At 39.3% G+C, this 18190-nt stretch overlaps 1 protein-coding gene across 16 annotated transcripts in view; it reads right to left on the reverse strand.

The window, feature by feature from the left end:
- ERC1 (ELKS/RAB6-interacting/CAST family member 1) overlaps nucleotides 1–18190 on the reverse strand; it is a 274696-nt gene that overhangs the window by 212827 nt on the left and 43679 nt on the right. For all 16 annotated transcript variants that reach the window (XM_043441413.1, XM_043441404.1, XM_043441412.1 and 13 more), the window contains exon 3: nucleotides 3365–3781. In XM_043441413.1, coding sequence (XP_043297348.1) covers nucleotides 3365–3781 — 417 coding nt within the window. The remainder of the gene's footprint in view (nucleotides 1–3364; nucleotides 3782–18190) is intronic.

Below are 18190 nucleotides of genomic sequence, written 5' to 3' on the forward strand. Positions count from 1 at the left end.
AATTTTATTTTTCCTTCTTTAGCTTTTATTTGGGGGAATTATTTACCTGCTATTGACGGAATCATGGTCACGAACAAAATGGAAAACTAATCACAAATATTTCTGGATGGGAAAACCATTTTAATATTACTGTATCTCAAATCTAAGACGTCACCAATTGTATGGCAAACTACTGTTCAATGTGCTGGAGAGAAAAGAAGGGAATGCCTCCAAATAAATCGTGACTCAAAGATTCGTTTAGAATTTTTATTTTATATTGATTGCAAGATTCTTTTTTTTTTTTTTAATTTTGTAATTATCTCTTTATTTTTTTTTTATTCCTTTTTTTTTCTTTCTTTTTTTTTTTATAGTTTTTTTTTAATTATTATTATTATTTTTTTTTTTCCAGTGGGTTTGTCATACATTGATATGAATCAGCCATGGATTTACATGTATTCCCAATCCCGATCCCCCCTCCCACCTCCCTCTCCACCCGATTCCTCTGGGTCTTCCCAGTGCACCAGGCCGGAGCACTTGTCTCATGCATCCCACCTGGGCTGGTGATCTGTTTCACCATAGATAGTATACATGCTGTTCTTCTTATTTACTTATTTAACCATAAAAGTTTAACCATATACAACCCTAAACTGTTTTTACAACTTTCCTCATACCAATAACTTTTTGTTTCAGTGCAGATTCACACCACAGTATTACTGAGGGGGCACTGAACATCAATTAAAGTTAACAAGAAAAACAGCAACAATGCTCAGGACATGGGCTTCAGTGGTGACAAAATGAGCAGCTGTGACCGTGTGAGGGCCCAGGTCCAGCAGGACTGCAGCCTTGCTGACAGGGACTCCAAGATACCACCAAGGGAAAGTGAGAGGAAAGTCACTCAGTCACGTCTGACTCTGCGACCGCACGGACTGTAGCCCACCAGGCTCCTCTGTCCATGTGGATTCTCCAGGCAAGAGTTCTGGAGTGGGTAGACATTTCCTTCTCCAGGGGATGTTCCCGACCCAGGGATTGAACATGGGTCTCCTGCATGGCAAGCAGACCCTTAACTGTCTGAGCCACCAGGGAAGCCCCATCAAAGGTAAGACTTAATTTCACGATGTTAAAATGGGGAAAACTGAGTCTTGGAATTGATGAATTACTGCTGTTTTTCAGAGGTGGATGATAATCTAATAAGAATAAAACCTATGGATGTCTCAGTGTTGTCAACTTATAATTCTTTCTACCTTTCTTCACACACTGGTGCTATAACGTACAACAGTCGTTTCAAGTCACCACTCATCAACAGATTAAAGCCATTAAGAGTCTTTACTAGACTTCCTTGATCACTTGTAACACAGCTCTCCCCCATCTCTGCTCAAAACAACCAGAGTAAATTTTAAAAGCTAAACCAGATCTTATCACTACCTTGATTAAACACTGTGGCAGTTTTCCCTTGGACTTTGAATAAAACTGTTGCATTACCTGCAAAGATCATGGAGACCAGCACTTTGTCTCCAGAGGGCAGGGACTGTGTTCACTGTGGCTTCCCCGTGCTCTGCACCGGGTGAGCACCCAATGGACACCTGATGAGTGGAAGGAACGGACCTGGCCCCGGCGACCTCTTCAACATCCAATCTCATGCCCACCTCCCAGAGACAATATGGTTTTTGCCTTCTCGTCTCCTCACTGTCTCTTCAAACTCCTTCCCCTCAGGCCATTGAAACCGTTAACCTTCTCTGGGTTAGTGTTAGGGTTAGGACATGATTTTTACACAAATGCTCATAAAGACCGTTTCATCTTTCTTCAGTGTTCCCTTAAAGGGCACCTCCTCAAAGATGCTTGCGTACCCTGTTAATCCCTTCTCTCGACATAATCAGACTCAACTAGTTTATGTCATCTCATAATTATCAGTTCACTGTCTCTCACCAGATTTTTAAGTTCTGGGATGGCACAGACCATGTGTTCTGACATGAAAAATGTTAAGAAGTGTATACCCAGTGCCTATCCCAGGACTGAATATAAACTAGAGGCTCCATGGACACCTGCTGAGTAAATGGGAACAGAAAGGTGATGCTAAGTGCCTCTAGCACCTTACTATTTTGGAAACAATCTTTATGTAACAGTCGAGCCACAAATTGCAAAACTCCACCCCAAACAATCATTTTAACTTTTGTTAACTGTTTTTTCTAACATATACACATTTAATTATTCAAGTGTCTTGCCATGGCAATAAAGACTTTTTCCTATTTCAAGATTATATTAAAAGCTTTTTACTTACATTTTCTTCTAGCTGTTTTCATTTTTTAAAAAGTAACTGTTTATTTCATCTAGAATTGAATTTGATGTGACTATGTAAACTATTTTCCAATGGCCATTATTCCAAAACATACATCATAACTTAAAAACTACATTATTTTTTAGAATAGAATAGAAATTCTGTCTCATCAATTTAGCTATCTATTACTGTGCCAGTACCACACATTTTAATATCATTGAATATAAAATACATTTGCTTAAACAAGTGTTCCACAATGTATGACAAAAAAAAAATAATAATAAATTAAAAAATAAAAATAAAAATGGGAAGTAAAAAAAAAAACAAGTGTTCCAATACTGAAGAAACTATGTTTCTTCAAATTGTTCACAATGTGAAAGTTAGCTGAAGTCTCTGACCTCATAGAGAGAATCAGAGCTGTCAATTTTTTTTTAATTCAACGTAAGATGAATTCTTCAGTTATGATTTCTTAAAATGAAGTATTACATAGAAAAGTGAAACATTACCAGTAGTCACAGTGGTCAGCTAAAGCCCAAGTTTCCTCTCTTGAAAATAAGTGATAGTTTGCCTCTATGTCATTCCTCCCGCTGTGCCTCCATGGCAGCAGATGATTTTTATCACGTATCTTTTACAGCAAGGCAACAGTTTCCACAGAAACCACAGGGCAAACATCCATTACTGCTGCCCAGGACTTTACAGGCATACTTAAAACTGAGGTCATTGCTCACTTTCAATGATTAATACATTTAAAAATTGAGCAATAGTTAGCTACTCTGATTCTGATTTTGTTGTGTGTGTCTCTATGAACAAATCAAGAGATGAGTAACCAATCAAGAATATTCTGTGCCCCTCTAAGCAACAAAATAAGTCTACAAGAGGGGAAAAGAAAAACCCAGAAAGTCATTAAGCTGGTATACATGGTATACAAGCTGGTATACGTCAGCTCATACAAGACAGCAAATCAGAACAGAAATCGGTGCAGAATGTAAGTACCAAAGAAGGAGTTCCCCTTCCACTAGCTCAAGAGAGCACATAAATTCTTCTAGGCCAAGATGCTAACTAATCAGGGAAAAAAGACAGAGTGTCATTACGGCTGAGAAAGTGGCCCCTCACCTCTCTCAGCAGAGCGTTCTCCTTCTCCTTCTGCTCCAGCAGGCTTTCAAGGTGGTGCACGTGCATCTCTGCCTCCGCCAGCCTGCGTGTCCTCTCGTGGTCCTCCTCGGTGGCCTTGGCAGACAGCCCCTTGCTCTGCAGCATCTCCAGCAGCTTCTTGATGGACTCGTCGCGTGCGTTCAGGGTCTGCTTCTGAGTCTCGATCCGCAGCTCCATCTCCTCCAGCGTCTTGCGCAGCAGGAACAGCTCCTTGGCCTGCCGCTCGTGCTCCACGTGCAGCCTCTGGAAGTTCTCCTCCGTCAGCTCCGCCACGCAGGGCTCGCCGGTCCTACTGCTGCTGTCTTGCTGGAACAGCTGGTTCAGGTCCCTCTGGATCCGCAGCTCGTCCTGGAGAGCCTGGATGGTCATCTGCATGTGCTGGGTCCAGACAGAAAAGAAGACCCAGGTCAGCTCTCCTCCTCCAGGAGCACAAACAGAGCGGGATCAGGGGAGGCAGGAGGCGGCTACCACAGCTCTGAGAACCCCGCACTGAACAAACCAGAAATCGCCTTATTCTGTTCCACACTGTCTTTCCTATCTGTAGTGTTTGTCACTCAGTCATGCCTGATTCTTTGTGACCTCATGAATTGTAGCCCACCAGGCTCCTCTGTCCATGGCATTCTCCAGGCAAGAATACTGGAGTGGGTTGCCATGCCCTGCTCCAGAGGATCTTTCCAACCCAGGGACTGAACCCAGGTCTCCCACGTTGCAGGCAGATTCTTTACCATCTGAGCCACCAGGGAAGCCCTTACAATCTGTAAAATGTCAGTAATTTAACTTGTGTTTATCATCAACAGGAAACAAGGTGACTCCAGCAACTCTTCACTGTGCTTAAGCTACGACTAAATGAAGATACTCTTCAAAATTAACAGAGTGTATCAGCTAGAACTGAAGGAAAGGAAAGGGAGAAGACAGGGGAAATCTATAGGAATGCAAACATACCATAAAAAAGTTTCACCAGACACCACAAGGGATACCAAAATACAAAATGACTCTTAAGTGCTTTACAATTAAATTTCCACAGTAAATAATAAATGTAAGAGTGCATGCCAGCATGGCTGAGTCACTTCACTGTTCACCTGAAACTATCACAACATTATCCCAATAGAAAATAAGAAAAGTTTTTAAAAAGTACATGTCAGAATGTGCTTAGCACTCTAAATGTTCATTCATTTAATCCTCACTGTAACACACGCACTATGATTTGAATTTTATTGATGAGGACACCAATCATACAGAGACTTAAATAACTCACCCCAAGATCACACAGCAACAGGGCTGGCATAGAATTAAAGCGACCTTCCCAGCCCGTGGATGCCAGTACCCACAAGTACCAAGATAACTTGAAGCTTTAACCACAAAAAACAAAACACAAAATAACGAGACTGTGGGAGCTATTGATTCAGAAGAGGGTAACAATATAGGTGAGTAATTATATGAAGATGTCTGTGCAGATGAACTCCTAAAACGTTGCAGAGGGTGTATCTTTAGCTATATCCCTAAAGACAGTATGTGAACCTCTAATCTGAATTGATAAATTCTAGAACGTTATGCTGCTGCTGCTGTTTAATCGCTAAGTCGTGTCCAACGCTTTGCGACCCGATGAAACGTAGGCCACCGGGCTCCTCTGTGCTTGGGATTCCCCAGGCAAGAATACTGGAGTGGATTGCCACTTCCTCCTTCAGGGGATCTCACTGACCCAGGGATCAAACCTGCGTCTTCTGCATCTCCTGAATTAGCAGGCGGAGTCTTTACCACTGGGCCACCTGGGAAGCCCCTAGAACACTATACAAAGAATTCAAAAGGAAGTTACATCGAGAACCCTATTTTTAGAAATGAAGAAGCAACAAGAGAAAATCACTCTTTGTAGGCAGGTATTCAAGCCTGGCAGTGTGCCATGCTGGACGGAAACTAGCCCCAAATCAGAAGACACCAGCTTCAGTTCCAGCTCTCGTACCAAACAGCTACCTAATTTGGGCATATGGTCATCTTTTATAGTTTCAGATTTCTCGTATTTAAAATGAGGATAGAAATACCTGCACCATGTTTTCACAGAGCTAATAACATCATGGAAACCAGTGTACGTTAAAACATACATTGTTCAGTATTTTTGGCAAACTCTAAAACAGTAGAAATAGCTCAAGGAAATGATCTGGCAAGTGTACAAAGATGCTCATTGTTGTTTAAACCACTGACAAAATTAGAAACAACCTAAAGGGATATTAATAGGTGATGAGTTGAGTAAATGAGAAATGACCACCCAGTTTAATACCATGCATCAATGTTTTAAAATGCAGGTTTATATTTACTGATAAAAACTAAAATCACAACATATTAAGTATTAAAAAAAAAAAAGCAGACTACATAATAGCAAGTATAGGATGATCTCAATTCTAATTTTTATAAAAGTATATACATGCACAGAGAAAAAGACTTCAGAGATGCCTGCTTCTCTGTGTTCAATTTACTACCACTTTGGTGAAAAGGGACAGACAATAAGTATTTACTATAAATAAAAAATAAAATATTCATAAGAAATAAAAATACCTCTGGAATTTTACACAATTTAGTTGTTATTTTGGGGACAGAAGGCAAGGAGGGAGAGAGAGAAGGAGGGAAGGAAGGCGGAAGGGACTGGAACGACAGGAACCACCTGTAAGGAACTTTATTCTACTCTGCATAAAAATGTTTTTAACTGAGGTAAAGTTGAGATTGAAAAAATTTTAATGATAGCTTTGTGCATGTGTGCTAATGTGCTTTAGCCATGTCTGACCCTTTGAGACACCATGGACTGTAGCCCACCAGGTTCCTTGAATACTGATGTGGGTTGCCATTTCCTCCTCCAGGGGATCTTCCCAATCTAGGGATCGAACCCTCATCTCTGATGTCTCCTGCATTGGCAGGCAGGTTCTTTACCACTAGCACCACCTGGGTATTGAGACATAATTCACATATACCATAAAATTCCCTGGTTTAAAGTGTGTATATAAATCAGCAGTTTTCAGGGTATTAAAAGTTCTACATCAATCACTACTATCTAATTCGAGAACACTGCCATCACGTGACCCTTAAGAGACACACATTTGCAGTCACTTCCCATCTTTCTTGCCTCCTAACCCTCCTCTTCAATTTGAAGGGTTCAAGAGAATGGATGGATGTACTACATAGATGGATGTACTAGCCACTCAAAAGTTAAATTTTAAAAAAAAATGCCTACTAATACTTTTCAGCCTCAGATAGGAATGAAATTCTGACACATGCTACAGCATGGGTGAACCCTGAGGATATTATGTCAAATGAAATAAGCCAGTCACAGAAGACAAATATTATACAATTCCACTTACATGAGGGATCTGGGGCAGTCAGATTTAAAGAAACAGAAAGTACAGGAGTGGCTGCCAGGGGCTGGGAAGGAGGAGGGAGGCGGCAGACAGGAAGTGACTGCTTGATGGGCACAGAGATTCAGTTTTACAGGATGACAAGAGCTCCGGGGGTAGGCGGTGGTGACGGCTGCACACCAGTGTGGATGCACCTATTAACTGTGCACCTGAAAACCGGTTAAGATGGTAAATTCAAGACGGTTAATGTAAGATGTGTGTGTGCGCGCGTGCGCACGCACGTGAGTGCACTCAGTTGTGTCCGACTCTTTGCGACCCCGTGGACTGTAGCCCACCAGGCTTCTCTGTCCATGGGATCTTCCAACCTAGGGATGGAACTCAAGTGTCCTGCATCTCTGACATTGGCAGGCAGATTCTTCACAACTGAGCCACCAGGAAAGCCTGAAGTACTTTATGGCAGTTTAAAACCTGGGGAAAAAATATGCTTGTCACAGAATTCCAATGTGTTGATATTAATAATTTACTTGTAACTACTGATAATTAGGTTGGTCCTCATTCTTCACTATTGTAACAGGCACCTTCATATGTACATTCTATGCACATAAATCCAGATTTTTATTGGAGATGAATTCTGAAAAGTGGAAATGCTGGATCAGAGGGTATAAACAGTTATAATTTTAACACAGACAACAAATTATCTCTAAAAAGGTTTGTATCAGCTTCTGCCAAACAATGTCTGAGCACTTTCCCATATTTTTGACAGCAGGGTATTTTCTTCCTTCTCTTTCTTTTTCGGGCTTTTCTTTGATTACAAGTGAGACTGAACATCTATTCATCTATCTACAGGTGCCTCTGTGACTCACCTGTTCCTGTTCTTTCCCATTTTGTTTGGGGACATTTAACCTTTCTCCTAACCCACTTCAAGAGGTTTTTATATTTGGAAAATAACGTTCCACGTGCTGTGCATGTTACAAATATATTTCCAAATCTGTTTTTCTTTTAACATAGTTTATGGCAAGTTTAAATGGATCATTTTTTTAATGCCAAGAGCCTTTTCTTTTATAATTTCTGATTTGAGTATTATGCTTAGCAAGTAGTAAAGATTCAATTATGGTAGTCTTCAAACTCTTGAAAAGCACTGCTTTTTCTTGTGAAAAATGAATTAACAAAAAAATTATCGGTATCTGAATTCAGGAATATCATTTTTAAATACATTTAACTGCCTACATCACACTGTAAAGATTCTTCAACAGTTGCTGGAGTCAAATCAATTCCTAGTTTCATTCTTTATCTTTGGAAGTCAAAAAAATCCAAATTCTGACCAAATTCACCCCAAAGGGATGTACCAGAAGTTAAATTTAACAACGAAATTGATTCCTAGTTACAGCTGTTTGTCTGTTCTGAACATCCATCATCGAATTCATTTAATTCAGGAGAAACAGACGTTGACCACAGCTCATGGAGTCACGTACCCACTTGTGATTAAACTAGCATGGCAACCACTATTCTGGTGAAGGAAGAAAATACAATTGCCAGTGCGCCCTGCTTCTTCAGCTCTGCTTCGCCCACCCCACTGGGATACAGAATGAAAACGATGCTCTGAACTGGTGACCTCGAAGGCTATGCAGCAATTTTCTCCACTGAAATGGGAATCAACACCCCTTCTTCTTCGGGCTACATTCAAGCTAGCTTCATTTTGTAAGAATCCCTGCCAACAACCTTGGAGGAGAAAGCGGCAGAGGCGAGAAGCCAGGCTGCTCTAGTACGTGACACAGAAGACGAAGTGAGCACAGCTACACACAGCACAGACATTTACCACAATCAACCAAAAAGAGACGTGCTGGATTCCAGAGGAGGATGTCACGTGTCAGGTAATAGGAGACGTGCTAGTTGACAACTCCGCTCAGGACACTCTCCAAAGTGATCTCACACTTCTCACCTTCCAGACTTTATATCGACCCTCACAGGCCTGCTTCTGTTCACTCTCATACTCAGCTTGATCTGGAAGATGGGAAGACTGCTTAAAGTTTGCTCTACGGCAAGAAAAGCTTTTTTTCTTTTTAAAGAAAAGAAAAAAAATTTCAACCCATAGGATCTTCTCTCTCTGAAAGAAGCAATGAGAGAAAGGATAGAAAAGACTGAGAAGAATCCTAACTTCTCTCCTCTCATCCTACATCCTGAAATGGCATCTTTCCCTGAGAATTCCCACAAAATACAACTACCTCTATCTTCCTACCAAAAATTTGATGTCAAAGATTCCTATAAAAATTATATTGGAGATAAGGACACTGAAAATCTGAAAGCAACAATAACCAGTACTTTCAAGAGTCTCCTTTCTGTCCTCTTCCTATTTACTGAAAAACTAAATAAGCAAGTTTCTTTTTTCTATCAGGTATCTAAAAAACAAAAAAGTCATACAGGGATACCTGATTCATAATCAATGTTTAAACTATTTTTAAACTAAATTATGAACTGGGATAGATGCTTATGTAATTTTTTTTCTGACAACTTTTAAGAACAAATTCTTTGATCTCCGTATTATAAGCAAAATTGACTTTTTGAAATAACACTTGATCCAAGGTTATCTAAACTGAAACAAGAAAGAGGTTCACAAAGGAATATCTGATGACATTAGTGAACCTAAAATATTTCATATTTCTAACACAGATTTAAGCGGAAGAAAATTTGAATCCCAACCTACAGACAAGTGCCACAAAAACATGAAACCTACGGGAACCCAAGAAGAGTGTTTTCTCCTAAGAGGAAAAACTAACCCCGAGTGTGTTTCAGTACCAGAAGAAAAACGGATTTTAAGAGGACTCTGGCCACCCTGGGAGTTTTCTCCATCAACAAGAGCTAGTAATTAACTTGAAAGAGTCCATTTCAGACAATTCTGCCCACAGAGGCGGTGCTGTTGAAAAATAAACTTAACCAAACACTGAAGAACAGAGAAGAAAATAAAAGTGTAACTAACCCCTTCCTGATGGAAGAAAGATCTTTATCAGCTACCATGCAGTAGGCATTACGCTCCCTGCCAGAGACACAATGGCAGATGGGCATAACAAACACAGCCTGTGTCCACATCAAGGTAGATAAGGTAGTTTTTAATCCCAGCAACAACAAACATACACATGCACACAATTATAACTGCAAACAGGGATAAAAGCTATAAATTCAAGGTAGTAAGAGATAAGAGAAGATTTGGGGCTGGGTGAGATCTGAAGAAGTTAACTTCTGTTAACTATTTAAAGACACAACAGGTATCCTTACTTAGGTAAAGACTCTGAAGGAGGAGGGGGCAGAGGAACGAAGGAGGATGAGCACCAGGGAAGTGTGGCAAGAGGTGTAATGGCTTTTAAGGGCAACAGGAAGCCCTGAGAAAGTTCTGAGCAGAGAATGACCATCTCCACCATCGTCACTAATAGTCACCACGTGCCAGCCACGTGCCAGGCACACAGAGTCACATGAGGTAAGACTGAATATCCATTTTACAGATGAGGAAACTGAGGTTTGGAGAGACTCAGCAGCCTGTGAAGGTCACATAACTAGTGAGCGAGCCAGGATTCACACATCACAAGTGCATTTTCTAAAGCTCCAGCTGGCTGCGATGAGGCTGCACACTTGGGGAACGAAAGACTGGATAAAATCGGGAGACCTCAGCCAACAGTGACAGGACCGAAATATGACAGTACTCTGGGGGTGGGAAACGGATGATTTACAGAAATACTTCAGAGGAAAAAAATATCAGGATTTGACTGGCAGGGTGGGAAAGGAGGGTGGTTGCAATCAAGGAAGATTCTGAAGTTTCTGACTTAAACACCACGGACAAGCTGGTGGAACCATAAACAAAAATGGGGGAAAATAAGCAAGGACCAGAACTGAGACGAGATCTTGAGCTGAATGTGAGGTGCTTCTGAGATGCTGAGAAAAGGTTTAGGGAGCAACTGTGCACGTGGGTCTAGAGCTTCGAGGAATGAAATGAGCTAAAGATACAGGTGTGTATGGTTGCGTCGCTTTGCTCTGCACCTGAAACTATCACAACAGTGTTAACGGCTCTACTCCAATGTAAAATAAAAAGGTTTTTTTTTTTTAATGAATTAAACTAATTATTAAAATTCTTGGGAAAAAAAAATAAAGATAAAAGTTGTGGAAGCTCTGATACACAGATTTGTCAACTGAGGCCAAAGTAGTGAAGGAGCCTCCCTAGGAAAAGAAAGCAGAGTAAGAGGAGATAGTCACGGGCCTGATTCAACACTATACGCAGGCAGACGAGGGGCTGGCAAAGGAGACAAGAAGAGCAGTTTGGAAAGTGAGCAGAAATCAGGAACACAGCATCACAGAAGGTGAAGGACATGGATAAGGACCCTTCCTCAAGGTTAGGGGAGAACACGAAGCAAGAAGGATTTGGCTTCAATTGGGTTGAAGCCAATTTGGGCTTCTTTGGGTTCGATTCCTGGTTCCAACAGGACAAGCTGAGTGAAGTTCCTTAAACACTCTGAGCCCTACTTGAGTGACCTACACTATGAGCACTACAGGTTTATACAATAATCAGCAGTAAGAGAGAACACCTATCCCACTGCCAACTGTCAATAAGTGGCAGCTGCTGCTGCTGTTTGTACTAATAAAATCAAAAGGTCTGGTTAGCGGCTCATAGAACCCGGCCCTAAGAAGCCCCAGGGGTTCTAAAGACCATCTTCAAGGACAGCCTGGCAGGGCCACACCCAGGCACCTGGGCCCCCAGTCCTGCCTCAATCCGAGCAGTCTGCTTTCTTTTTCATTTTACTCCTTCAGAGAAGTTTTATTTCCATACCTGAATAATATCCATTTGAAAACATGGGTCTGTGGCTTAAAATGTTTTTCACAAAGCACTGACTGGATCATCTCAATAGTCCTTTCAAGTTATCTACACTATTAGCTTATAACACTTCACACCAAAGTAAAATATGCAAGAAATAACAACAAAACAACTTGTCTGGTAGCATAATCCCTAACATGAACCTTTTAATTTATGATAATTACTTAATGAGAATAAAGGTTATAAATCAACTAGCTCTGTGTATCTACTGAAAACTGTACTGGGGTCAGTGCCATTCCTGTCACTGAAGCACCACAGTCTTAAAATCAGCAATTTTTTTGTTTGTTTGCTTAAGATTACAACTGCCATGAAGAGTGAGGAAAAGAGTTAAAAGAGTTAAGCACCACTAAAATCACATAGGGCTTTCTCTTCCATGAAAAGTAATGTTGGCTAGTGTGTGCAAATGACTTGTTTTCTTTTCGATAAGCCCTGTGTGAAGGAACCGCTTAAGAGAGCGTCAGAACATCTGCCTGGACTTTTCTCACTGAAATCGGTACCTCTAAAAACTCAGTGTCCTTTTCTTGTGCTATTGATGGTTTGTAACTCATCACTTTCTCTGTCATTGCTGTGTCTGGTCCTCTTGGCTAATTACCCCACACTCCTCAGTTTATTCTGTTGAGCAATGGCTGCTCTGGTGCAGCTGAAAATTCTCAGGGAAGCTCCATGACACAGACGTCCTAATACTTCGTCTTCAAGTGGGACAAACGTTTTACAGAGCCTTGCTGATTTTTGTCCCAGACACTGGTTGCCTTTTTTCATCTAGAACATGATCAAAAGTGTACTATATTTTTAAAAATGTACTGTATAACATCATTTTTAAACTACAACTTAAGAATTTATATAGTAAAAGTCAGTTCTCTTAAATGACAGAATTTGCTAGTGGTTAGAATTTTCAGTGGCAGATTAAACAGCAAATATTAAGACAGGCTGTACCTTTTTTTTAAAGGCCTTAGTTACAGCTTTCTTTTTATGTATTTTAAAACTATGCTTTTGAAATATTCTTGATATTCTTACGACATAGTGCCTAAAGGAAATTCTGAGCAATTAAATAGGAGCTGATGATGATCAACAGCTGTCTTCATTTTAACAGCTCACCTAGGGGGGCGGTGGTGGGGGGGGTTGGGGGGTGGGTGGGCAGAAGCCCAGTTGCAAGGACTGAAGAGTGAGTAGAAGTGAGGAAGTGCAATTACTGAGGGGAGGTTCTTCTTCAAGGACCCTTGACTGTGCGGTAGATCCTGTATACTGTATTGGAGGCATGTCCACTGTACTATTCAGTGAAAAAATATGAGTGCCATTGTGTCTTTGTGTGTGAAATAAACTCCCATTAAGTTCAAAAAAAAAAAAAACAGCTCACCTAATGATGAAGAACAAGAGAAGTGCATCTAGAAGATTTGGTATAAAATGAAATGACCTCTGAAAGGGTGGTTGATTTACTTGTGCTTATACTGGTGCAGGCTGCCCTATTTTAGACAGGGAAGGTCTCTTTGAAGAACCATTTAAGCTGACACCTGAGGCAGCCAGCATATAAGAAGAGTGTGGTAAGAATGTCTGACAGCACATAAGAATAGAGTTGAGAATGGCAATATATATACATATATGCATGTGTGTATATATATGTGTGTATACATGTGTATGTGTGTATATGTGTGCACATGTGTGTATACATATGTGTGTGTGTGTGTGCACATGTCTGTGTGTATAAAGGAAAATTTTTTCAATGCCCAATCAGTCATTAATACAAATTATAAACCTGTTATAATCCATCAATATGGTCCTGGAAAAAATATCAACAAAGAGATCAATGGAACAAATCTCACAATAATTAAGCCCTTAAGAAAAAGGAAATGCCACACAAAAAGGAAAGAGACTGATCACAGTATTTAGAAAGCTTTTCAATTATCAGAAAAAATCAAAATAAGTATGTTCTCCCCATATGCAATAAAAAATAAGTTCCAGGAAGATTAAAGAACTAGGTATAAAATGTAAATTAATCAGCAAATAAAAAGAAGAAAATATAAACATTTAATGATACACAGAGAAGGGATTTCTAAACAAAAAAATAAATGTAAGAAATTACCAAAAAATTACAAATACAAATGTAAGAAAAGGATGTTACACTTTACTGCTTAGAGATCGGGATGGAGAATACGTGTAAATCTATGGCTGATTCATATCAATGCATGACAAAACCCACTGAAATGTTGTGAAGTAATTAGCCTCCAACTAATAAAAAAAAAATAAAAAATAAAAATAAAAAAAGAAACCTAGAACTACATACATCAAAAATCAAAAACTAAGGAGCAAATGACAAAACTAAAAATTATTCACAACGGTGAAAGAACCTTATCTTCACTGTTGACAAAGCCCATATAAGTCAATGAAATACTAAGACCTTCCTGTCCCCAAGAGAGATTAACAAATAAGAATGTACCAATCACAGCAAACTGTCAATAAACACATGAAAATGTAAACAAAGAATTGCAAAGGAAAACAATATGTTTAACCTAGTCCTAAATAGCTAATTTTTTTCCAGGCAGAAAGTTTTTGAACATTATGACCAGGTAAGGTAAAACATGCATTCTTTATACACCTGCTGGTGATCATCTAAAGTGGTCCAATCCTTCTGGGAAGTGTGTCAGTACTCATCTCTTGCATTTTACAAGCACAACAGTGTCACCCTTAGGAAGCAGAACCTATCTGCTAGCAATGTCGTTTTTCTCTCCAAATATAAGGCAGATAATATAGTAATTTGTAGGGTCATTTTCATAACATTTTCTCACTACAAAGTTAATAAATACATGTGTTAAACATTTTAAAATACATAAATTTATATGGGAAAAACTCTCCTATAATTACATCAATCCTCTGATTAATGGTTCCATTTTTTTTAACCTATCACAGGAAAATAATCAGAAATGCGAAAATGTGTTGATAAAGATGACCATCACAGTAATACATATAACAAAAAAATTGAAAAGGCCTAAACATCTTACAGTAGAATGGCTAAAAATATGATGATTTTATGTAGTCATTTAAAATAATGCTCCTGAAGAATATGTACTAACAGAAGAGAAATGCTTATTTACCTCACATTAAATTTTAAAGATAGTACAGAGAGAGAGAGAGAGTGTGTGTGTGTGTACACACATAGACAAGTACACACATAAATACAATCCCAACTAGGTATGTAATTACAGGAGTTTATTTTTTCCTACACACGTTTATGTACTCTTAAAATGTGTATCATATGTATTTATTACTTTGTAATGAGAAAAAATGTTCTAAAAATGACTTTGTACAAATCACTGTATTATCTACCCTGTGTTTGGAGAAAGAAGCAACACTGCAAAAATACAGTATCTGCTTGCTAAAGATGACATAATTGTGTTTCATAAAAGAGACTGAATTAAAGAACACAAAGAGCAATATTGTTAACAGCACTTCTCTGATAATATGCCTGCCATATACTCTAAAGTCAGTCTCCAGTCAAGAAACTGATTATAACCACATAAACTATGCAATTCACTGACCTTTCAAATACACACTAATGAAGGACATTTAGAAGCTATTAAGGTACAGTTTTCCTTGAGATTTGGCCTATATGTACAATCTGCCTGCTAGGAAGTCCTTTCCCCATTGAGTGTCATCAAGGTCCTAATCAAGTTCAAAGTTCACATAAGTTTAAAACTTAGGCAGCAAACAACATGAGATCAATATATAAAAGCTTCATTAGGCAAAATCAATGGGATCCACAGACTCAAGAGAAATTCTCACTTAAGCAATATTCAGAGTTTACAGACACAGACAGAAACAAAGAAACTGTGAAATCATCTTCTGCTCCTAACAAAAGCACTGTGGAGAGTTTATGCCTATCATTCAGAAAGTCTGAAGTCCCTGTGTGACATTTGGAAAAAGACTATAATAGGATCTTTGAAATCAAAATGTCAAGCTGACACAACCAGCTAGAGAAATTCCTGCAAAAAGCAGTAGCTACGATGGAACACGCTGAGTGTGGCAGGCTCCATAGGACACACACAGTCTGTTCTGCCATAAAGCGTGTTTTTATGTTGTGAATCAGCTCATACACAATCATGGTAAAGAGACGACTGTCATTACATCAAAGCTTGTCTGGTTCATAAGCAGTGTTTCCAGAGCAAAGGGCCAACAGGGGACAGACGCAGAGTCACACCCCGCAGCAGGACCCGCAGACAGGAATCCTTCCAGCTTTCTCTTGGGACAGCCACAGCAGGGCTCTCTTTGGACAGGAACGCACCCCAAGCACCCTCAACTCTCTGTTCCCGCCAGGCTGCACTTGGTCTTATGCTCAGAGATCCGTCTCCACCTCCACTTGCTTATTTTTAAGAGTTTTCAGTACCCACCGGAGCAGTCTCCAGCCACAAGGACCTGCAATCCTGGGGCCACTGGAAATGTCTCCTGAGGTACCATTTATTATTATCTCTGCTAACTGTTGTGGCTGCAAAGTTGCACAGATTTCTGAGGAGTCTCCCCCAAACTTTAACTACTTTCCTACAGAAAAATTTCAGAGACACTGGTGACTTTTCAACCTGCCTTATTAATCATGAGCTGTAAAATCAATCTGGTAGTTGACAACCTACGTATTTTTCAGTTAAACAATAAAATTTAAAAATACCTAAGTACATCTCCCACAGAGAGAGCCAATGTTTTATCATGAAACTTATGCTTTGATAATTAAGGCATACATATTTTATTACATGATATAAATACAAATATTTCTATAGTGCATTATGATTTTAAAAATGTTTGTATATACGTATGTTAGTCACTAAGTCCTGTCTGACTCTTTGTGACCCCATGGGCTGCAGCCCTCCAAGTTCTTCAGTCCATGGAATTCTTCAGGCAAGAGTACCAGAATGGGTTGCCATTTCGTTCTCCAGGGGATCTTCCTGACCCAGGAATCAAACTCAGCTCTCCTGCACGGCAGGCAGATTCTTTACTGTCTGAGCCACCAGGGACGTCTTAAAAGTGCTTAGCTAATGCCAAATATACATTGCTAAAGTAATTCAAAATACTAGCTGTAACTAAACAGCTTAAAAAGGAAGATTAACTACTGCAAGTTACTAAAAGTTTTCATAAAATGACCCAGTTTTTAAACTCAAAGTGCTACTGAATAAGGCAAGCATTCATTCATATAATGCTCTCAATGGACCAGTCATGTCTAAAATATCGACATCTGACAAACCTGCAAATAATATATTTAACCAGGAGTTAGAACTGTGTGCCAAAAAAGGAAAAAAGAAAATAAACTATCAAAATGGAAATTCCTTTCAGAGATAAAAAAAAATTACTATTTCTTTTAAACAAATCAGCCATTTAAAGTATTTAATACAACATATATGTAGTTTTGCTAAAATTTTAATTTTAATTTTCATAATTTCTTTTAAATTAAAAAAATCTTTTCAACTACAATACTGAAAACTTGAAGGTAAAAAAAGAATTTAAACAGTGTATATTCATGATCAGATGCTTCAAACTGGCCATTTCCAAAGTATCAAATTAACACAACAGGTGTAAATTTATGACTTAAGATGCTCTAAACATACCAGAGCCAGGTAAGGAACAACACTGCTCCCTACTGGCCAGTCTCTGGTTAGATTTCAAGCTCACTCCAATTTGATTGATAAACTAGGGTTAAAGTGATTCAAGTCAGTATCTTAAAGAACTTTTTAAGCCCATGATATAGTTCTTTGTTTCTCCTTTCCTAATACCTATTTTGCAGTGCTGCCATAAAGGTTAGAATAAATAATGTGAAGACTCTAGCCTTTACTAAATACTCAATAAATGACAGTTATCATCTTTGTAAGAACATGTCTTATTAATGGCTGTTTGTAAACTTAAAAAAAAATAATCTATTCACGTAAAATTCACATCACATAAAATTAACCATTTTAAAGTGAATAATTCAGACATTTAATGTACCTGCAATGTTGTGCAACCATCCCCTTTATCTAGTTCCAAAATATTTCCAACACATCAACATTAACATTCCTTCCTTACCCACTAAGTACTATCTCCCTATCGCACCCTTCCCCAGCCCCTGGTAAGCACCAACTGGTGCTCTACCTCTCTAGATTAATCTATTGTGGACATTTCATGTACATGGGATCATATAATCGGTGACCTTTTATATCCGGCTTCTTTCACTTAACAGAATATTTTGGAGTTACACCCACATCACTGATGGCTTCCCTGGTGGCTCAGTCGGTAAAGAATCTGCCTGCAGTGTGGGAGACCTGGGTTCGATCCCTTGGTTGGGAAGATCCCCTGGAGGAGGATGGCAACCCTCTCCAGTATTCTGGCCTCGAGAATCCCCATGGACAGAGGAGCCTGGAGGGCTGCAGTCCACGGGGCCGCAGAGAGTCAGACATGACTGAGCACAGCACAGCCACATCACAGTATGTATCAGAACTTAATTTCTTTTTATGAATAACATTCTGTTGTATATACCCACTTTATTTATCCATTCATCCACAATAAATATGTGAATTATGGTTACCGGTTTTTGTGAATTATCCTGCTATAAACATGCATATACATGTACTTGTTCTTCAATTC

The sequence above is a fragment of the Cervus canadensis genome, chromosome 21 (genome assembly GCF_019320065.1).
Source record: "Cervus canadensis isolate Bull #8, Minnesota chromosome 21, ASM1932006v1, whole genome shotgun sequence".
NCBI classification, from domain to species: domain Eukaryota; kingdom Metazoa; phylum Chordata; class Mammalia; order Artiodactyla; family Cervidae; genus Cervus; species Cervus canadensis.